Consider the following 14,869-nt stretch of genomic DNA (forward strand, 5'->3'; position numbering starts at 1 on the left):
AGCCACTTCCTCCAGCTCCTCTGGGGGGACTGTAAAGCAGTCCCAGGCCAGCAAAGAGACAAAGTCTCTCTGGTGTGTCCTGGGTCTTCCCTAGGGCCTCTGCCCAGTGGGACATGCCCGGAAAACTTTCCTAGGGAGGTGTCCAGAAAGCATCCGGAGATTTGCTTCTCTAATCATGGAGGAGAAGAGGCTCTATTCTGAGTTCTCTCCGAGTGACCAAGCTACTCAAGACCTCAAAATACTTAAACTCCTCCACTTGGGGTAGGAGTACTCCACCCACCCAGAGAGGACAAATCACCTTGCTCCATTAACGAACCACGGCCTCAGATTTAATGGTGCTGACCCTCATGACAGCTGCTTCACACTCAGCCACAAACCGCCCCAATGTATGCTGGACATCCTGGCTCAATGAAGCCAACAGGAAAACAAAATCTGCAAAGAGCAGAGAAGACAGCCTGTGGTCCCCAAACCAGACCCCCTCTGTCACCTGGGTGCATCTAGAAATTCTGTCCATATTAAAGATTATGAACAGAATCGGTGATAAAGGGCAACCCTACTAGGGTCCAAAATGTGCCGGCACCTACTGGGATTTAGTCAGTGAGAAAAAGGCCCGCATTAACAATCAATGGTCTGAATGGTTTTTTCTGACTTCTACCTTAAAACATTAAATCAAATATCCTAGGTTTCTATAAGTCCCACTACTATTGTAATACATATTATTTGTGTGACTCTAGCAGTAGTTTAATTTCCACAACAGTTGTATAAAAACAAAATAGTTTAAATGCCATGTTTGTTAAAATGATGGTTTTGTGTTTTCAATTGACAATAGAAAAAAATGCACCAGTAGAATTTTCTAAACACAAGTCCTTGAGGCATTTCCGTTACTCACTCACTGCATTTAGTGTATTAATGTGCAGCACTCAAGTTGGATTGAAAAAGAAAGAAACTTCCTGCTTTTCCTTCTCTTTTTTTGAGGGGCGGAATTCATTTTGAGACTCCCCCCTCGTGTTGATGCTTTTCCCTCCTGGATCGGGATACGTGGCTGTTTGGGAAACCTGCGCGCGGCGGGACCGTCAGCCCACAGCCGCAGCAGCAGCAGCAGCAGCAGCTGGGAGTCTGGAGCAGCTCAGCGGCGCTTCGTTCCTGTCTTCACCAAGCCAGCCTGGATGGCAGGGACACACTGGTGCACAAGCAGCCTAAACCACAAGGTACTGGGGCTCAGAACGCCACTTCCGGTCTCCTCTTTAACCGTTTGCCCTCTCTGGACGGGTTTTCGGGTTTTTGTCCGTTGACAACGGCAATAATAAGTTTCTGAAAGTGATGCCAACGCCGCGTTAGCCGCTACGGCGCTAGCATCGATTAGCAGTTCGGGTCAGAGCTAAAATCTGTTTAGCAGGCTGCGTTCCACTGCGCCTCCACTAGCTAATGCCCTGCCAGCTAACTTTAACCAACTGTAGATTTAGTTCATTTAAAAAAAAAAAATACGTTTTATGTACGTGTTGTAGTCTATTTTGTCTAGTATAAAAAAGGAGTCTATCCCTATATGTACAAATTTCATGCTAGCCAACAAGTAGAGCCTCAACAAGTACTTTTCGTGTTAAATAAAATTGCTCACACTTTTCTTTCCTGTGCATATTTTCAAGACGTAACGTTTCAGTTAGGGTAGGTATTTTTTTAAATTTTATTTTAAACAGACATTAAAGGAAATGTGGGGGGGAGTCGACTGAAGCTGAGGCAGGAGGAATCTTCTGGAGTTTTCCACATGTGGAAAAAGTGCAGCGTCTTCATCAAATGGGAATGTATGGGGTCTTTTTTTTGTCTTATTTTTAGCGTTTAGTGTTGGAAAAAAGGGGTTTTACTATCAGAAAGATTCAAGTTTGACGGCTTTGTGGTGAAATGTTGTCTCATAGTATCATCTCATTGTATTTAGTGTCTAAATGTGTATTATGTGAAGCTCATATAATGCTATATTTAATAAAATAAAGTTACTTACATTTGGTTTGTTTGATCTGTCTGGTTGCTATTTCCACAGATATGTCATAAATAAAAAAAACAATAATATTACAATATTTTGTGCAACTAAACATTATGCAACACAATCAGCAACACATTTCATACATGAAAGCTAGATATTTACTTGAATTTTTTTCTATTCTTTTTTTCTTTGATTTAGTGAAGCTTAAAAATGACTAAAAACATCTGCCACAGTTAAGGCAAGAATGTGACACATCCGCAAGAGATGTCCGCCTTGTTTGTCTAAACTTTTGTTTTTTTTTTGCAGGATTACTGGTGGCCAGAGATTTTTGGACCGTGGGACGGATGAATGGTGGACGTTGCTACAAGCCCAGCTGGGCTTTGGGTGCTCTGTTTGTCGCTGCTACTCTGCTGATGCTGACGTCCAGGGGTGCATCAAGCAGCCGGAAGATGACACAAACCTCTATGTCTCAAGTAACGGCCACAGCTGCAGGCACGGGCCCCAGTCTGACCGATGACCTTCCAGGCTTCCAGGCAGTAGCAGACTTCTTAGCCAGCGAGCGCACACATGTTTGGATCCTGTCCCTGGTGGGCTCTGTCGCTGTAGGCCTCAGTGGGGTATTCCCTCTGCTTGTGATTCCCATTGAAGCTGGAGCAGCCCTTAAAACGGAAGGTAAGAGAGGGAAATACAAGTAAATATTGCTTTTTATCCAAAATGTCCTTTTTTTAAAATAACATTAAAATGTCAACGTCTGAATGTAATTTCAATTGTTTATTTGCATGAAATGTGTAGACTTTAATCAAAATCAAAATGTTCTTTAGTGGGAACGTATTACAAACTTTACAGACATATGCAGAAAATAAATCAGTTGTGTTGTAATAGCATTAAAAAGTTTCCTTTATTTGTTCAACAAAGAGCATAATCCTAACATCAAAGCCAGATAAAGAAGTTAAGCTATACAATCATTTTCATTAATGCAGAGGGATTTAATGTTCCAGAATATTCTTGAAATTTCTGCAAACTTTAGTCCATGTCTGCAGAATGCGACAATTTTTATGCATTCCAACGTCTCATCCTGATGTTTGGCCAACATTTATAATGTTCAGAATTAAACCCTGTTGTGTTTTAATTTTATGTAATTCTGGAATTTAAGGTATGCTACTTTTCCAATGCCACCTTAAAAGATTAACATTTAACTTCCAAGTCAATTTCCTGAGTGCAACACAAGTGTACAAAGATTGCTTTCCACAGTAACGTGTAGACTTACATTGGAATAAAATGAATATCTAACTTTTTTTTTTTTTAATGTTTATATGCTGTTACTGTTTAACATCCTAAAGGTCTGGAGAATAAGTCTTTCCCCTAACTCCACACTTTGACTTATATTAAAAACAAAATTTGTATAGTTAATAAAATAAAATAATATGCCAAAATAAAGTCTGAAAAGGACAATGAATCAACAAATACTTTTTATAGATAATCAGCCCAAACAAGACTTTATGTAACAAGAGCCTACTTGAGTATTTGTCATTTTGATTATACCATCACTGTGTGCTACACCCACCCATTGTTGTTGCATTTCAGTGAAAGCTTCATAGAGTAGGGAATCCTGAGGTTCTGGGACCTTGGGAGGGGCCCCACCCACAGGAACGTGGCATTTCAGATGTAGTTTAGTCTGTGGCTTGTTGAGTGTAGCCGTGACCTCAGGTTAGTCATTAAAAAGAGGATTTCTCTAGACTCCTGTTTCTGTGAGCTGTGTTGCTGTTAACAGGGACAGACATATTGAAGTGACGAATGAAAACCAACATGAAGTAAAGCAGTGGAAGTGTCTTATTCTCAGGCTAAAATGATTGCTCACAGCACACTCTCCATGGCTCTTTATTAATTGTTCTTTAATTGGAACGCTGTTGCTTCTGTTGTGTATTTCGCCAGCTGGGTGCCAAAGACTGAAGCAGCTCTTGAGCTTTGCTATTGGCGGTCTCCTTGGTGATGTGTTCCTTCACCTTCTTCCTGAGGTGTGGGCGCTCTCCAGCTCCTCAGGTGGGTTCTCTGTTCCTATTGCGTTTGACGTCTTTTATTTAAATGTGTGACTTGATAGCTGTGTTAAATGACAGTCTGCTTGCACAGATATCACAGACGAGGTCATTTTATTCAAGAGCACAATGAGCGAGATGACTTGGAAATCTGATCTGGACAGTGTTTTACCTAACTCTGTTGTGTACTTTTGTAATGCCAACCGTTGTGTTCCAAAATCTCTCCCCCCCCCCCCCATAGCTGGTAAGCATAACCACTACATGTCCCAGGGCTTGTGGGTAATCAGCGGTCTCCTGGCCTTCCTCCTGCTGGAGAAAATGTTCCCAGACCAAAGTAGCAGTGAGGATCACACATCAGATTCAGATCTGAACTCCAACCTGCATGTAAGTCCATCCAGCAGAAGCTGACATTCTCTCATGTCATTGCTCGCCCTCACATGTTGCAGCCTTCATTGGTATGTTAGGTGCAGATGCCTCCATGCTTGGGCAGCATATCTGTCAGCAGTGTTTTGATGACTACAGCACGAGGTGACCTACCATGCACCCAAGAGTTTTTAAAATTATTCCACCTAAAAAAATATATACATATTTATAAAAAAAAAAAATGACAGTTCTGTTTGTTTCATGACTGGTTAGTTAGGCTGCAGGTGAAAGAACCTAGAATTTTGAGTTTTAAAAACCTTTCTTAGATTATAGAGGTTTTCATAGTAATGAAGGAGCTTAAACAGTGGCAATTCTGTACAGTCAGTCCTTTCAGGACATAGCAGGGTTTTATTTTGGTCATGGTTGCCCGGGTAAATTAAAACAACAGGCCCCTTTATCATATTTACAAGGCCACACCAAATGTGTGGGGGTAGATTGAATTAGTGTTGATGGCATAAATGTATCCCAGTTCCTCTAAAGTTACACAGTAAAGACTGCCCTTCTGTCTGTGGTGTAAACATTGCACTCCGTGTAGCATCTTGTCAAAAAAGTAGAGCAGTCGTTGGAGCTTTAGTTTTGGATGATGACAAATAAATCTGGTCCACAAAATAAGAGATAAAACTCCCTTTATGTAATGTACCTGATTAACACCAAAATGAAAGGGGCTGGTCAAATCTGCATCGGAGATGAATAAAAATATTTGGAATACATCTGGGTGTGTTTGAGTGTTTGGTTTCTGTATGTTTGCAAAGGAGGGTTCATCCACCGCTCCGTCTCTAATTCCATTGAGGAAGAAGATTGGAATCCGCAGCTCAGCTCTTCTGCCTGGGTCTATTTTTAGCGCTGGGATGAAGCAGATGCTTGAGCCATTTCATTCTCCACACAAGAACAGTTAGCTCTCACTCTGAGGCACAGGAAGAGTGGATTGAATCTTAACAAAGCAATGAGTTAAGCTGTAAGTGTTTCCACAGAAATAATGCATTTTGGGTGAATTTGGCCTCAAGACACAGCAGCATGATATGCTCTTTTTTTAGATTGTGAAAGAGATGTATAGTGAGACAGTGCAGCCTCTTTGTGTCATTTCTTCCTTGAAGTATTCTGAGTTAGGCCTGCACCAGAAATTGCAAATTTATTGTTGTCGCGATATCAAGATGTGCAATACACATATTGTGAAAATTGCGATAAATGGTTCCCTGAAATGTGCTAAAACAATCTGATGGCAGCTTGACGTGTTTGACCAATCAAATAAATCCTTTTAAGCATCTGACCAATCAGTTGGAGCCCTTTTATGCTAGATGCTCACCTGCTATGTAGATTACAGTTAACTCTAACTTAAATTAAACTGCTGTAGTGAAATGGAAATGAGGGTTTTGGTTGTTTTGCTATTTGTTCAGGTATCACAAGTTAGTTAGTTGTCGCAAGTTTTCCTCATATCGTGCAGCCCTATTTTAAGTCTTTTTATTTTTATTTTTTTAAATCAAAATATACTTGAGTTAATTAGAGGAGATGGATGGTGCTAAAAATTCCTTTGATTTATTGTTTCTTCAAACCTTAATCAGAGGCACATTTCAGTTCTTTGGCAGTAACAGCAGGAGGAAAGAGAGTTATTTCCCTTTTACTTATGTTGATTGTCAATTTCAATAGAAGCATTAGTGGTTTGTGATTTATGGAAAAAGGAAGTTGGCTATTCTCAGAAAACAGAAGCTCAGGCCTCAGAATAATCAGTCGCTTTGAATTCCATGGTGTTGTTTGTTTGGACTTAGTGTAAATAAAGCTTTAATTTTCTATCTGGTAAATGAAGAAGTGCAACTGACAGCGAGTTACATTGTGTGTAAAGATTGAACGCCTGAAAAGCTGTTCTTCTTCCAGTGGACAAACACTGTGACAGACATTTGGGGGAAGATTAAACTGCTGACAGTACTATGGAGGTCGGTGGCTAAAGTGGGCAGAATGTATTAGAGATGCAACAAGGCACTTTCTTCACCATCCAATTGAAACCTTGAATTTTGGGTCACATTTTTGTTTTTTGTTTGATTTATGATTTGTGTGACAAAACAACCACTTTTCTTTTTGCCCATAAGCAAGTAATAGTGAAGAAAACCCATTCAGTTGGTCTACACTAAGCTTGGTGTAATGTAATAAATCATTAAATAATAAATCCTTTTTAAATGTATTACAACAATGTTTTGACACTTTAAACGAGACCATACTGGTCTGCAGTAGAAGCAGCAGTACACTGGTTTTAGATTAGCCTGTTCTCAATGATCCTCGGTGGTTTGTAGTAGCTGCAGTCAGTGTTTCAGCTACATGGTGCCATTTTGATCAGATTTGTTGAGACGAAAACATTTTATAAAATGTGCAAAAAGGTGGGAAAAACTAGTGTTTGGATTTCAGTTAGGAAGGCTGTTGTAGAGATGAGGATTCCCTGTTTGTCTCTGTTCTAAGTGCAGGTTTAACTCTGATATATACAATGACGAGACTTGAAGAAATTGCCCCCCAAAATAGTTGTCATGGATATTAAAAGTAACAAAAGGTTAAACCAGGCTGTGAATTGGGCTGTTTGACACTGCGTAACCAGTCCTCTAGTAGTGATCTGGTGAACTAAGCTGGCTCCAGTAAAACTCCCTGTATTGTCCCTTCCTTAATATCTGTGAAACGCATTTGAATTTATTTGTAAAACAATGACAACTGGAAGAAAAGAAAATTGGTGCAGCTGAACAACATTTTTTTTAATTTCTTTTTTGACAGACACAGACGAGTACAACTTTAAACGGAAAAGCAAGAGGCTCCGTCACAAACGGACATAAAGCAGAATCCTGGACAGCTTCAAAGCAACAAGACCAACCACAGAAAATCAAGGTGATGAAGACAGGAAAAATACATGCAACTGTTCAAAAAACCACTTAAATAGACGGCTTTTTGTTGAAAGGGCCTACACCATGCTATTCTTAAGCCTTTTATAGTTAACAATATACATGTATATGATAAAATATACCTTTGGCACACAAAAGAACAATTTTTTTAAATGAAATATTAGTGATTTTTGCAGTAGAACGACTCGATCTCTGAGGCACCGCCTATTGCTGGGTGTGAATGGATCAAAACACCACTTTGGAATGTAGGAATAACCTTTATAATACACTTAAAAACTAAAAAAATGGGATTTTGCACGGTACAGGCCCTTTAACTGGTAAGATTTTATTATTTTACAGCAACATGCAAAGTTACCTTGTCAGACATTGTGAAGCTGTTGTATTGAAATGTTAGCTTAGGAATGCTTCCTTCACATTTATAATGACTGCTCAGAGCTGTACTTTTTGGTTTTCCAATGTCCTGACATTGCAATATTTTTGGGTTTAATCATAGCTCTTTTTTTTATTGGGGTTTGTTTTTATTGTTCCTTTTTGTTTCATGTGTGTGACACAGACGAGCGGATACCTGAATTTACTGGCCAACTGCATCGATAACTTCACTCACGGTTTGGCAGTAGCCGGCAGTTTTTTGGTGAGCAAAAAGGTAAGGGGCCGCCGTGACCTTGGCAGTAAAATAACACTCTAAATTTCTGCTCTCAGTTTCCAGCTCTAAACCGAGCAGACCTGGATGTTTGATCAATTAAATACAGTGATCCCTCGCTATAACGCGGTTTACTTTTCACGGTTTCGCTACTTCACGGATTTGCATTGTGCATTGTGTTCTGCATTCTGATTGGCTAAAAAGTCACTCTGCTTCTTCTCTTCCTGTGCGTCAATAACGTTGCAGTTTAATATGTACACGTTCGTAAAACAGCTTGCCAAATTTACGTTACGTACATGTAAATTCTCTAGCAATTTCGAGTTTCTCTAAAACCCATAGAAAAAGAGCGACAACAACTGCCTATGACTATGTTCTTCTCCCGAACAAACACAGCTGCACCGCGGGCTTCAAAAGAAGAAAACACTGCAGAGGGGAGTCAGGATGCAGCGGCTCAGTCTGAAGAGCAGTGAAATACACCTGAGTCACTATTTGTCCCAATGTACTTTCTATTTTTTTCATAATCATTTTACATTTTCAGTACTTGGGTCGCGGTGGGCGGGGCTAATCTCCGCGATTTGAAGCCTTCTGTTCACATTTATGATTTAAATTATTATTTGACAGTACAGTACAGAAGTTATTTGTTGAAAAAAAACGTTTTTAAAGTACTTTGATTTGGCAAACAAATACTTGAGCCCGTTAAATGGTTTGTTCTTTCTTTTCAATGTATAATAGAGTATTTAATTGTATAATAATTGTAAAAAAATTAAAGGTTTCTACTTCACAGATTTTGCCTATCATGGGTTCTTTTTGGAACGTAACCCCCGTGATAAACAAGGGTTTACTGTACTTCATTTACTGAAAAGTCTTTCTTTCATGAGGGAAAGCTGCAAAACTGGATGAGTTGTAGTTAAAAGAAATGAAAGGATTTCAAAATGCCACCTTAAATAGGGTTGCAAATGTAACTAGTATCATCTAGGTTAAAAAGGAGCAAAGCATAAACATGAAAACACACTTTTGCACAACGTTCCTTTATAAATGTTGGTAAAACTGCATTTATTTTAGTTCCTCTCCCCCTCATGTCCATAATGTTTTATTTGCGGCGTGAACCCTCTTTTCGTGAGCCTATAACGGGTCATATTTCTACGTGCTTTATTCTATTAGGCTTAGTTTAAAATAGAGCATGTGAAACCTGGTGAATTAGTGCTGCTTCAGTAGGTTATTGTATGTTTGAAGCTGTGGGTTGAGAGTCCAGCTGGAGAGACATAAGGCAAGCAGCAGGAGCTGTGGACCAACGCGCCAGAGAGGAAGTTAAAGAGATGTCTCAAACATTTTGCCAGTATTTTGTGTTTACTCGTTGCCTCTTTTATTTGCTGCATTTTGCTGCATCAAGTTTACGAGAAACCGTTGATCTGCTAAATCAAACTCCAGGTTCCAAGTTTGTGATTGAAATAGTTAAACTTATAAGTTACGAAATAGGGGGTGGCTGGTTTCCGAAAAAGAATCAGCCTATTCAGTAAAGACGCCATCGTTTTACTGACTTTATTGAATGTTTCACTACACAGACTTTAAATTTTGAATTTTCTGCTTAACGCATCTTTGTGCTTTTTATGTCACAAACCAACTTTTAACTTGATTTGAATTGCTACTACTTTTTTCTCAAGTAGGTGGTTATGATATAGTTTTGATATTTTATGAATAAGCTTGTCTTACTCTAAGTTGGGCTGTTTATTTTTTTGTGTGTAAGTAACTAAATGCTGTTTAGACAGAGAGACGTGCCCTCTCTGTGAACTTTACAACATTCATGGAAGTATGGCATTCTTTGCAGGTTGGATTCCTCACCACCTTTGCCATCCTGCTCCATGAAATCCCCCATGAAGTGAGAAAGTGGCTCATTTTCTTTTAGTCAATCTAAACCTTGTAGTCATCATTTGTTGAATTTTATGTGTGACTGTTGTAACCCACAGGTAGGAGACTTTGCTATTCTGTTGAGGGCAGGGTTTGATCGCTGGAGTGCTGCACGGATGCAGATGTCTACAGCCCTGGTGGGCGTGTTGGGGGCTTGCTTTGCTCTGTGTGCTCAGTCACCTAAAGGGACAGGTGAGATAAAAACAAAAAACTAAAGTCTAACTTGAAAATGTTGTAAACCTGTAACACTGTTGACACCAAAATAATGAGGAATTGATGTTTTTCTTGTTGCAACATGTAGAAAATGCCTGCAGCTGGATCCTGCCTTTCACTGCTGGAGGTTTCCTCTACATAGCCTTGGTAAATGTAGTGCCTGACCTGCTAAAGGAGTCTAGTTTAAGGTATGTGAACCAGATTTTGGTCTAATATTGTAGATTAGCTTTAATATTTGTGTTGAAATCATTGTTGACTAGAATTCTTTTCACACAGCCACAATAGGATCTTTTTGAAAACATGGCTTACTAGTTGTATCACTTTTCAGATTTAACATTTCAAGAGTCCACATACAGTTCTGTAGAGTTGGAAGAGGCTGTTATTGTCAGACTTTCTTAAATAGTTTAATAAATGCTCTCTATGAGGGGGTGGTTTATAGAGTTACCTTTATTTCGGTAAAGGGGATCATAGCTGTGCTTGATGGAACAAAAGGAAACTCCTAAAAAGTAGGTTTTTTGGGATGTTTTTTTGTTCTTAGAAGTTGGTACTAGCAAGCCAATAGACAAAGAAAACCAGCAAGGCACAGATTATCAGCTACATTTGAGGGCTCTAACAAAAAAGTCTGATAATGTCAAAAGAAGTGAGGCCGGCACAAGTGCGCCTTTTGTCTTTGAGCACCCCAAGAACAAAAAAACAATCTTTGCATAAAGTGCTTCTAGCCAATTTCCTACTAACAAAAACCAAAAAGAGTTTAAAGACCCACTCCAATCATCTTTTGATCTATGGTGGTCTTATAGTTAGGATTATGCCATTTTTAGGCAAAATCAAACAGCCTGTGTTGTTTTCTCAGACATAGTTTCTGCAGAGCAGCGGTTGCTGGGAGCTTGGAACAGGGACCTTGTGGTCCGCCATTCGTATTTTCTGCATCACTAATGAGCTCTTTTTTTGGTTCACAATGATTTGGAAAAAAATGCAATTGTGAGGTTAATTTTCTTTATACATGTCCTCCATCATCAGAAAATTACCACAGGAATGTTAGAAACACCAAAAACACGATTTTCAACAAAGTGGGTCTTTAAAGTGGTTGATTTTGTTGTGTGTACTAAATGAAATCATCCAATTGCAGTTATGGCTTAAGGTTTAACTACATTAAAACTTCAGTCGTGCAGGAAACCACACAATCTCCTTCTTCCAGAAAGAATTGGTAAACTAAGTGTTTTTGTCTTGTCTTTCAGGCACTCCCTGCTACAAATCCTTCTCATTTTCTGCGGCATAGCAGTCATGGCTCTGCTCTCCGCTATCATTGACTGAACAACTCCTGCACGAACAAACAGTCGGGGCCCGTATATATTTATTGCTCCTCATCCATGGCGTTTTCCATGTCACAGTGCAACAAATGTTTCACCCCCTGAGTGGCACTTTAAGGACTTGTCTGAAACCAAATCTCTTATAATGAACAGGAGGTTTGTGTTGAACTCTAAAGTGTGCCATACCTGCAAATCACAAGAGACCTTAGCAAGGTTTGAACTTTGTTACCAAAATGTCTTTCTGACAATCGTGATGTTTGCACATTTATTTACACAGGTACAAGTATATTCTCTGCAGTTTTACTGACCCTTCTCCAGAACCTGCTTCTTACAGTGCAGTCCAATCTAAAGCTTGGAAATGTTGGAATTCTGCATCCTCCACTTTTAATGTAGCTGCTGCATATTTATTGAAATTGATTATATTTTATTTTCCTTAATCCTCTTTTATTTAGAAATAAGCTCAGTTCAGTAAAGATTATTAGTGTTGATGCCACACCAAAGTACTCCAGTTTTTATCTGTTTTTGGTCTTGCTCACACATTAGTTTCCACCTTTTGAACCCATTTCTGCGCTGAATATATATTATTTTTCATTAATGATTGTAAAACATTCTAACATCTGTTATTGTTTCATTTTCTGTTTTTTCCTTTTTTTGCTAACAACTATATGAAGAGAAGGGACAGACAATTTTATAATTATAGATTAGACACAAGGAGATTTTCATGGTTACTTTTTTTGAAGAAATAAAACTCTACATTTTACAAATGTTTGTTTCTTTGTTACACATGGGGTGTCACGGGTGGCAGTTGGGAAGCAAAGCGTTGCATCTGCCACAGTGGATTTGTAATGTCGTCATATCAGCGTTTGCAAAGATGCTGAGTTGGAGAATTGTTACGCTCACCTCAGCGCTCCCAAACACGTCTACATAGAGATGGGCTCGCAGAAAATGTCATATGGAGGAAAGGGGGAGGGGGCATCGGCTCTGGTTCACGCTGCTCTCATTGCCACAGTCTTGGCATGCTTCTGTTGCCATAACGACTCCGCCGTGGGTTGCCTTCCTTAGTCATCAGCGCTTGAGCAGCTTATTGTCTGTGGGAGCTTTCTTTGGTCACGGCACACCAACAACAAGCAGCCGCTGCTTAACAGTGTAGTAGAGCGCTCACTAGTAAAGTGAAAACACAATCCCAGAATATCAACCCAACCGTTTTTTTTTTCAGAAATTTTGAGTCTGCTCCAAAAGATGTTCCTAACGACTTGAACATCCCCACGGTCTCAGAGGTTTTATATATTTTCAGTCTTCACGTTTTTACGACTTGTGCTGCTGTGCTTTCAGACCCCAAAGTTCTGCTGAGCAGAGCTTCACATTGACTGATTTTAATGGATTGTGTCTTTGCATTACAATTCATGCAGGAGGTTGTTATCACTAATGGTTACAAATGAACAAATCATATGGAACTAAATGTATGCAGTAGAAATAGTTTTGCAGATTTTATGTAGATTTCAATCAAAAAGTTTTTTGTAAGAACAAATACTTTGAATGCAGAAGCTACATACATAATTATATGTGCAAATGTATGCAAAAAGAAAGTTTGTAAATCAATACCTCCAAGTTTGGCTTTATGTCTAATAATCCTTTAAGGTGGTAATGAGGTCTGCACCCGTGTTGGAGTGTTTTTAAAGTTCTCTTTAAAGCATGCATGGGGGGTCTGGGGTATATTCCTTTAGAGAAGTTTTCTCAAGGATATTATTTACATATCTAGAGGACTCCAGTGCTAATTTTGTTGGCAGACTTAATGTATGTAGTTGATTCAGCTTTATATGGATTCCAAATGGAAAAGCTGATGAGATATCAGACTATCAAGCTGGATGCTGCTTCGCTTATTGGTGGGTGTTTAACCCCAAAAATTAAAGGAAAGTTGCAAATATGAGCATTTCAGTTGAGATGTCACCATTAATAACTGAGTCTAATCTAAATGCTGTTAAATTAGATCAGAACTTTCTTTGGAAAAATGTGCATTGGTCAATTCAACAAATAGACTTCACTTTTGGTCATTAAATAGGTGTCTTTGTAATTAGTTATACAGCTGTGAATAGTCTTGACCTTGTTGGAGTCTGTACGTATCTAGTTCTTACTTTAGATGCTCTTCCTTCTCAGTCGTTTCTGTCCATAGCCATAGTTTAACCACAGTCATGCAGCAAGTTAGAGAACAGATTTGTGAGACTGGGAACAAAAAATAAAGCCATCTTTAGTTTGGAGTCTCAAAAGAAGAAAAACAAAAACATAATAAAAACTGTTGATGGAAACAGAGAGTAGGAATATTTACCTTCTTGAGCAAAATGTGTGTAATTAGGTTAAAAATAGAAAAATTCATTTATCTTCTAATCCGTTTTATCCCTTTCAGGGTCACGGGGCTGCTGGAGCCTAACCCGGCCACTTTCGGGTGAAGGCAACCCTGGACAGGTCGCCAGTCTGTTGCAGGGCCAGAATCACACACCCATGCACTCTCACATTCACACACATGGACAATTTAGAGTGATCAATCAACCTATGAAGCATGTTTTTGGATGGTGGGAGGAAGCCGGAGACCCCGGAGAAAACCCACGCATGCGCGGGGAGAACATGCAAACTCCACACAGAAAGGTTCCCCATTGGCGTTCTGTTTCAAGTTCCCCAGCCGGGACTTGAACCACAGGGGCCCTCTTGCTGTGAGGCAAGAGCGCTAACCACTTCACCAAAAAAAAAAAAATAGAATAAAAAATAAAAATAATAATTATTCTATCAAATTATTTAATTATTCTATAAAAATAGAATAATATAATTTGGAAACAATGCAAACAACCTGTAAACATAAAGCACATGTTTGGAGAATTTTCAGTCATCTTCACTTTACATGTGCCTCTTACTGATTAATAGAATTTGTGTTAGAAAAGACTGCCTTCTGCCTTCTGTGCACATGGCTAATTAGGCTGAATCTGAAATGATTTAAAAAGCTACACTTTAAAGATTATACTTTTCTAAAAGATTTTGAGGGGAAACGCATAAAGAAAATCACAAAAAATATCAGTTTCTTTGAATTATGATCCCTCCATCCAACCATTTTCCAAACCTGGTTAATCCCTTTTGAGGATATTGAGTTGCTGGAGCCTATTCCAGCTACCGTTGGGCAAAGACAGGGTACATTCTGGACTGGTTGCCTGTCCATCACAGGTTCATAATGACATTTAGTCTGGTAAAATGTGTGATCTGTAAAATGCACAAGCTAATATATGTACTTTTTCTTCTTTCATGAGTCTTTGTGCTCATGAAAATATCCTGTTTGTGCAGGAAAAGTTTAAGTTCACGCTCTGTTGTTGACTTGTTCAGTGGCCTGCTTTTGCCCAGCAGTGGCTGGGTGGAGCCAAGCAGGCTCTGTCACCCTGGGGTCTGAAGATGGATGGGTGAGAGGGTATGGATGTGGCCCCAGGATCTTCATTTAGGGGTCCTCCAAACGTTTTGGAGCA

General features: G+C 39.3%; 1 protein-coding gene across 3 annotated transcripts; it reads left to right on the forward strand.

Annotated features, from left to right (window-relative positions):
* Positions 1-877: 877 nt before the first annotated feature.
* slc39a13 (solute carrier family 39 member 13) lies at positions 878-12,133 on the forward strand. Of its 3 annotated transcripts, none has more exons than XM_004067124.4 (10): positions 878-1,208; positions 2,282-2,647; positions 3,908-4,015; positions 4,250-4,392; positions 7,180-7,290; positions 7,858-7,947; positions 9,770-9,820; positions 9,909-10,041; positions 10,151-10,250; positions 11,298-12,133. In XM_004067124.4, exons 2-10 carry the CDS (start codon positions 2,320-2,322, stop codon positions 11,371-11,373), a joined length of 1,140 nt encoding a protein of 379 aa, XP_004067172.1. In that variant the 5' UTR covers positions 878-1,208; positions 2,282-2,319; the 3' UTR covers positions 11,374-12,133. The 3 variants fall into 3 exon arrangements, with proteins under 3 accessions (XP_004067172.1, XP_078800532.1, XP_020569156.1); XM_078944406.1 differs by lacking the exon at positions 878-1,208 and adding an exon at positions 1,279-1,662; XM_020713497.3 differs by lacking the exon at positions 878-1,208 and adding an exon at positions 1,323-1,799.
* Positions 12,134-14,869: the final 2,736 nt, after the last annotated feature.

The sequence above is a fragment of the Oryzias latipes genome, chromosome 3 (assembly GCF_053564925.1).
Source record: "Oryzias latipes strain Hd-rR chromosome 3, Olatipes_Hd-rR_3.1".
In the NCBI taxonomy this organism is placed as follows: Eukaryota; Metazoa; Chordata; class Actinopteri; order Beloniformes; family Adrianichthyidae; genus Oryzias; species Oryzias latipes.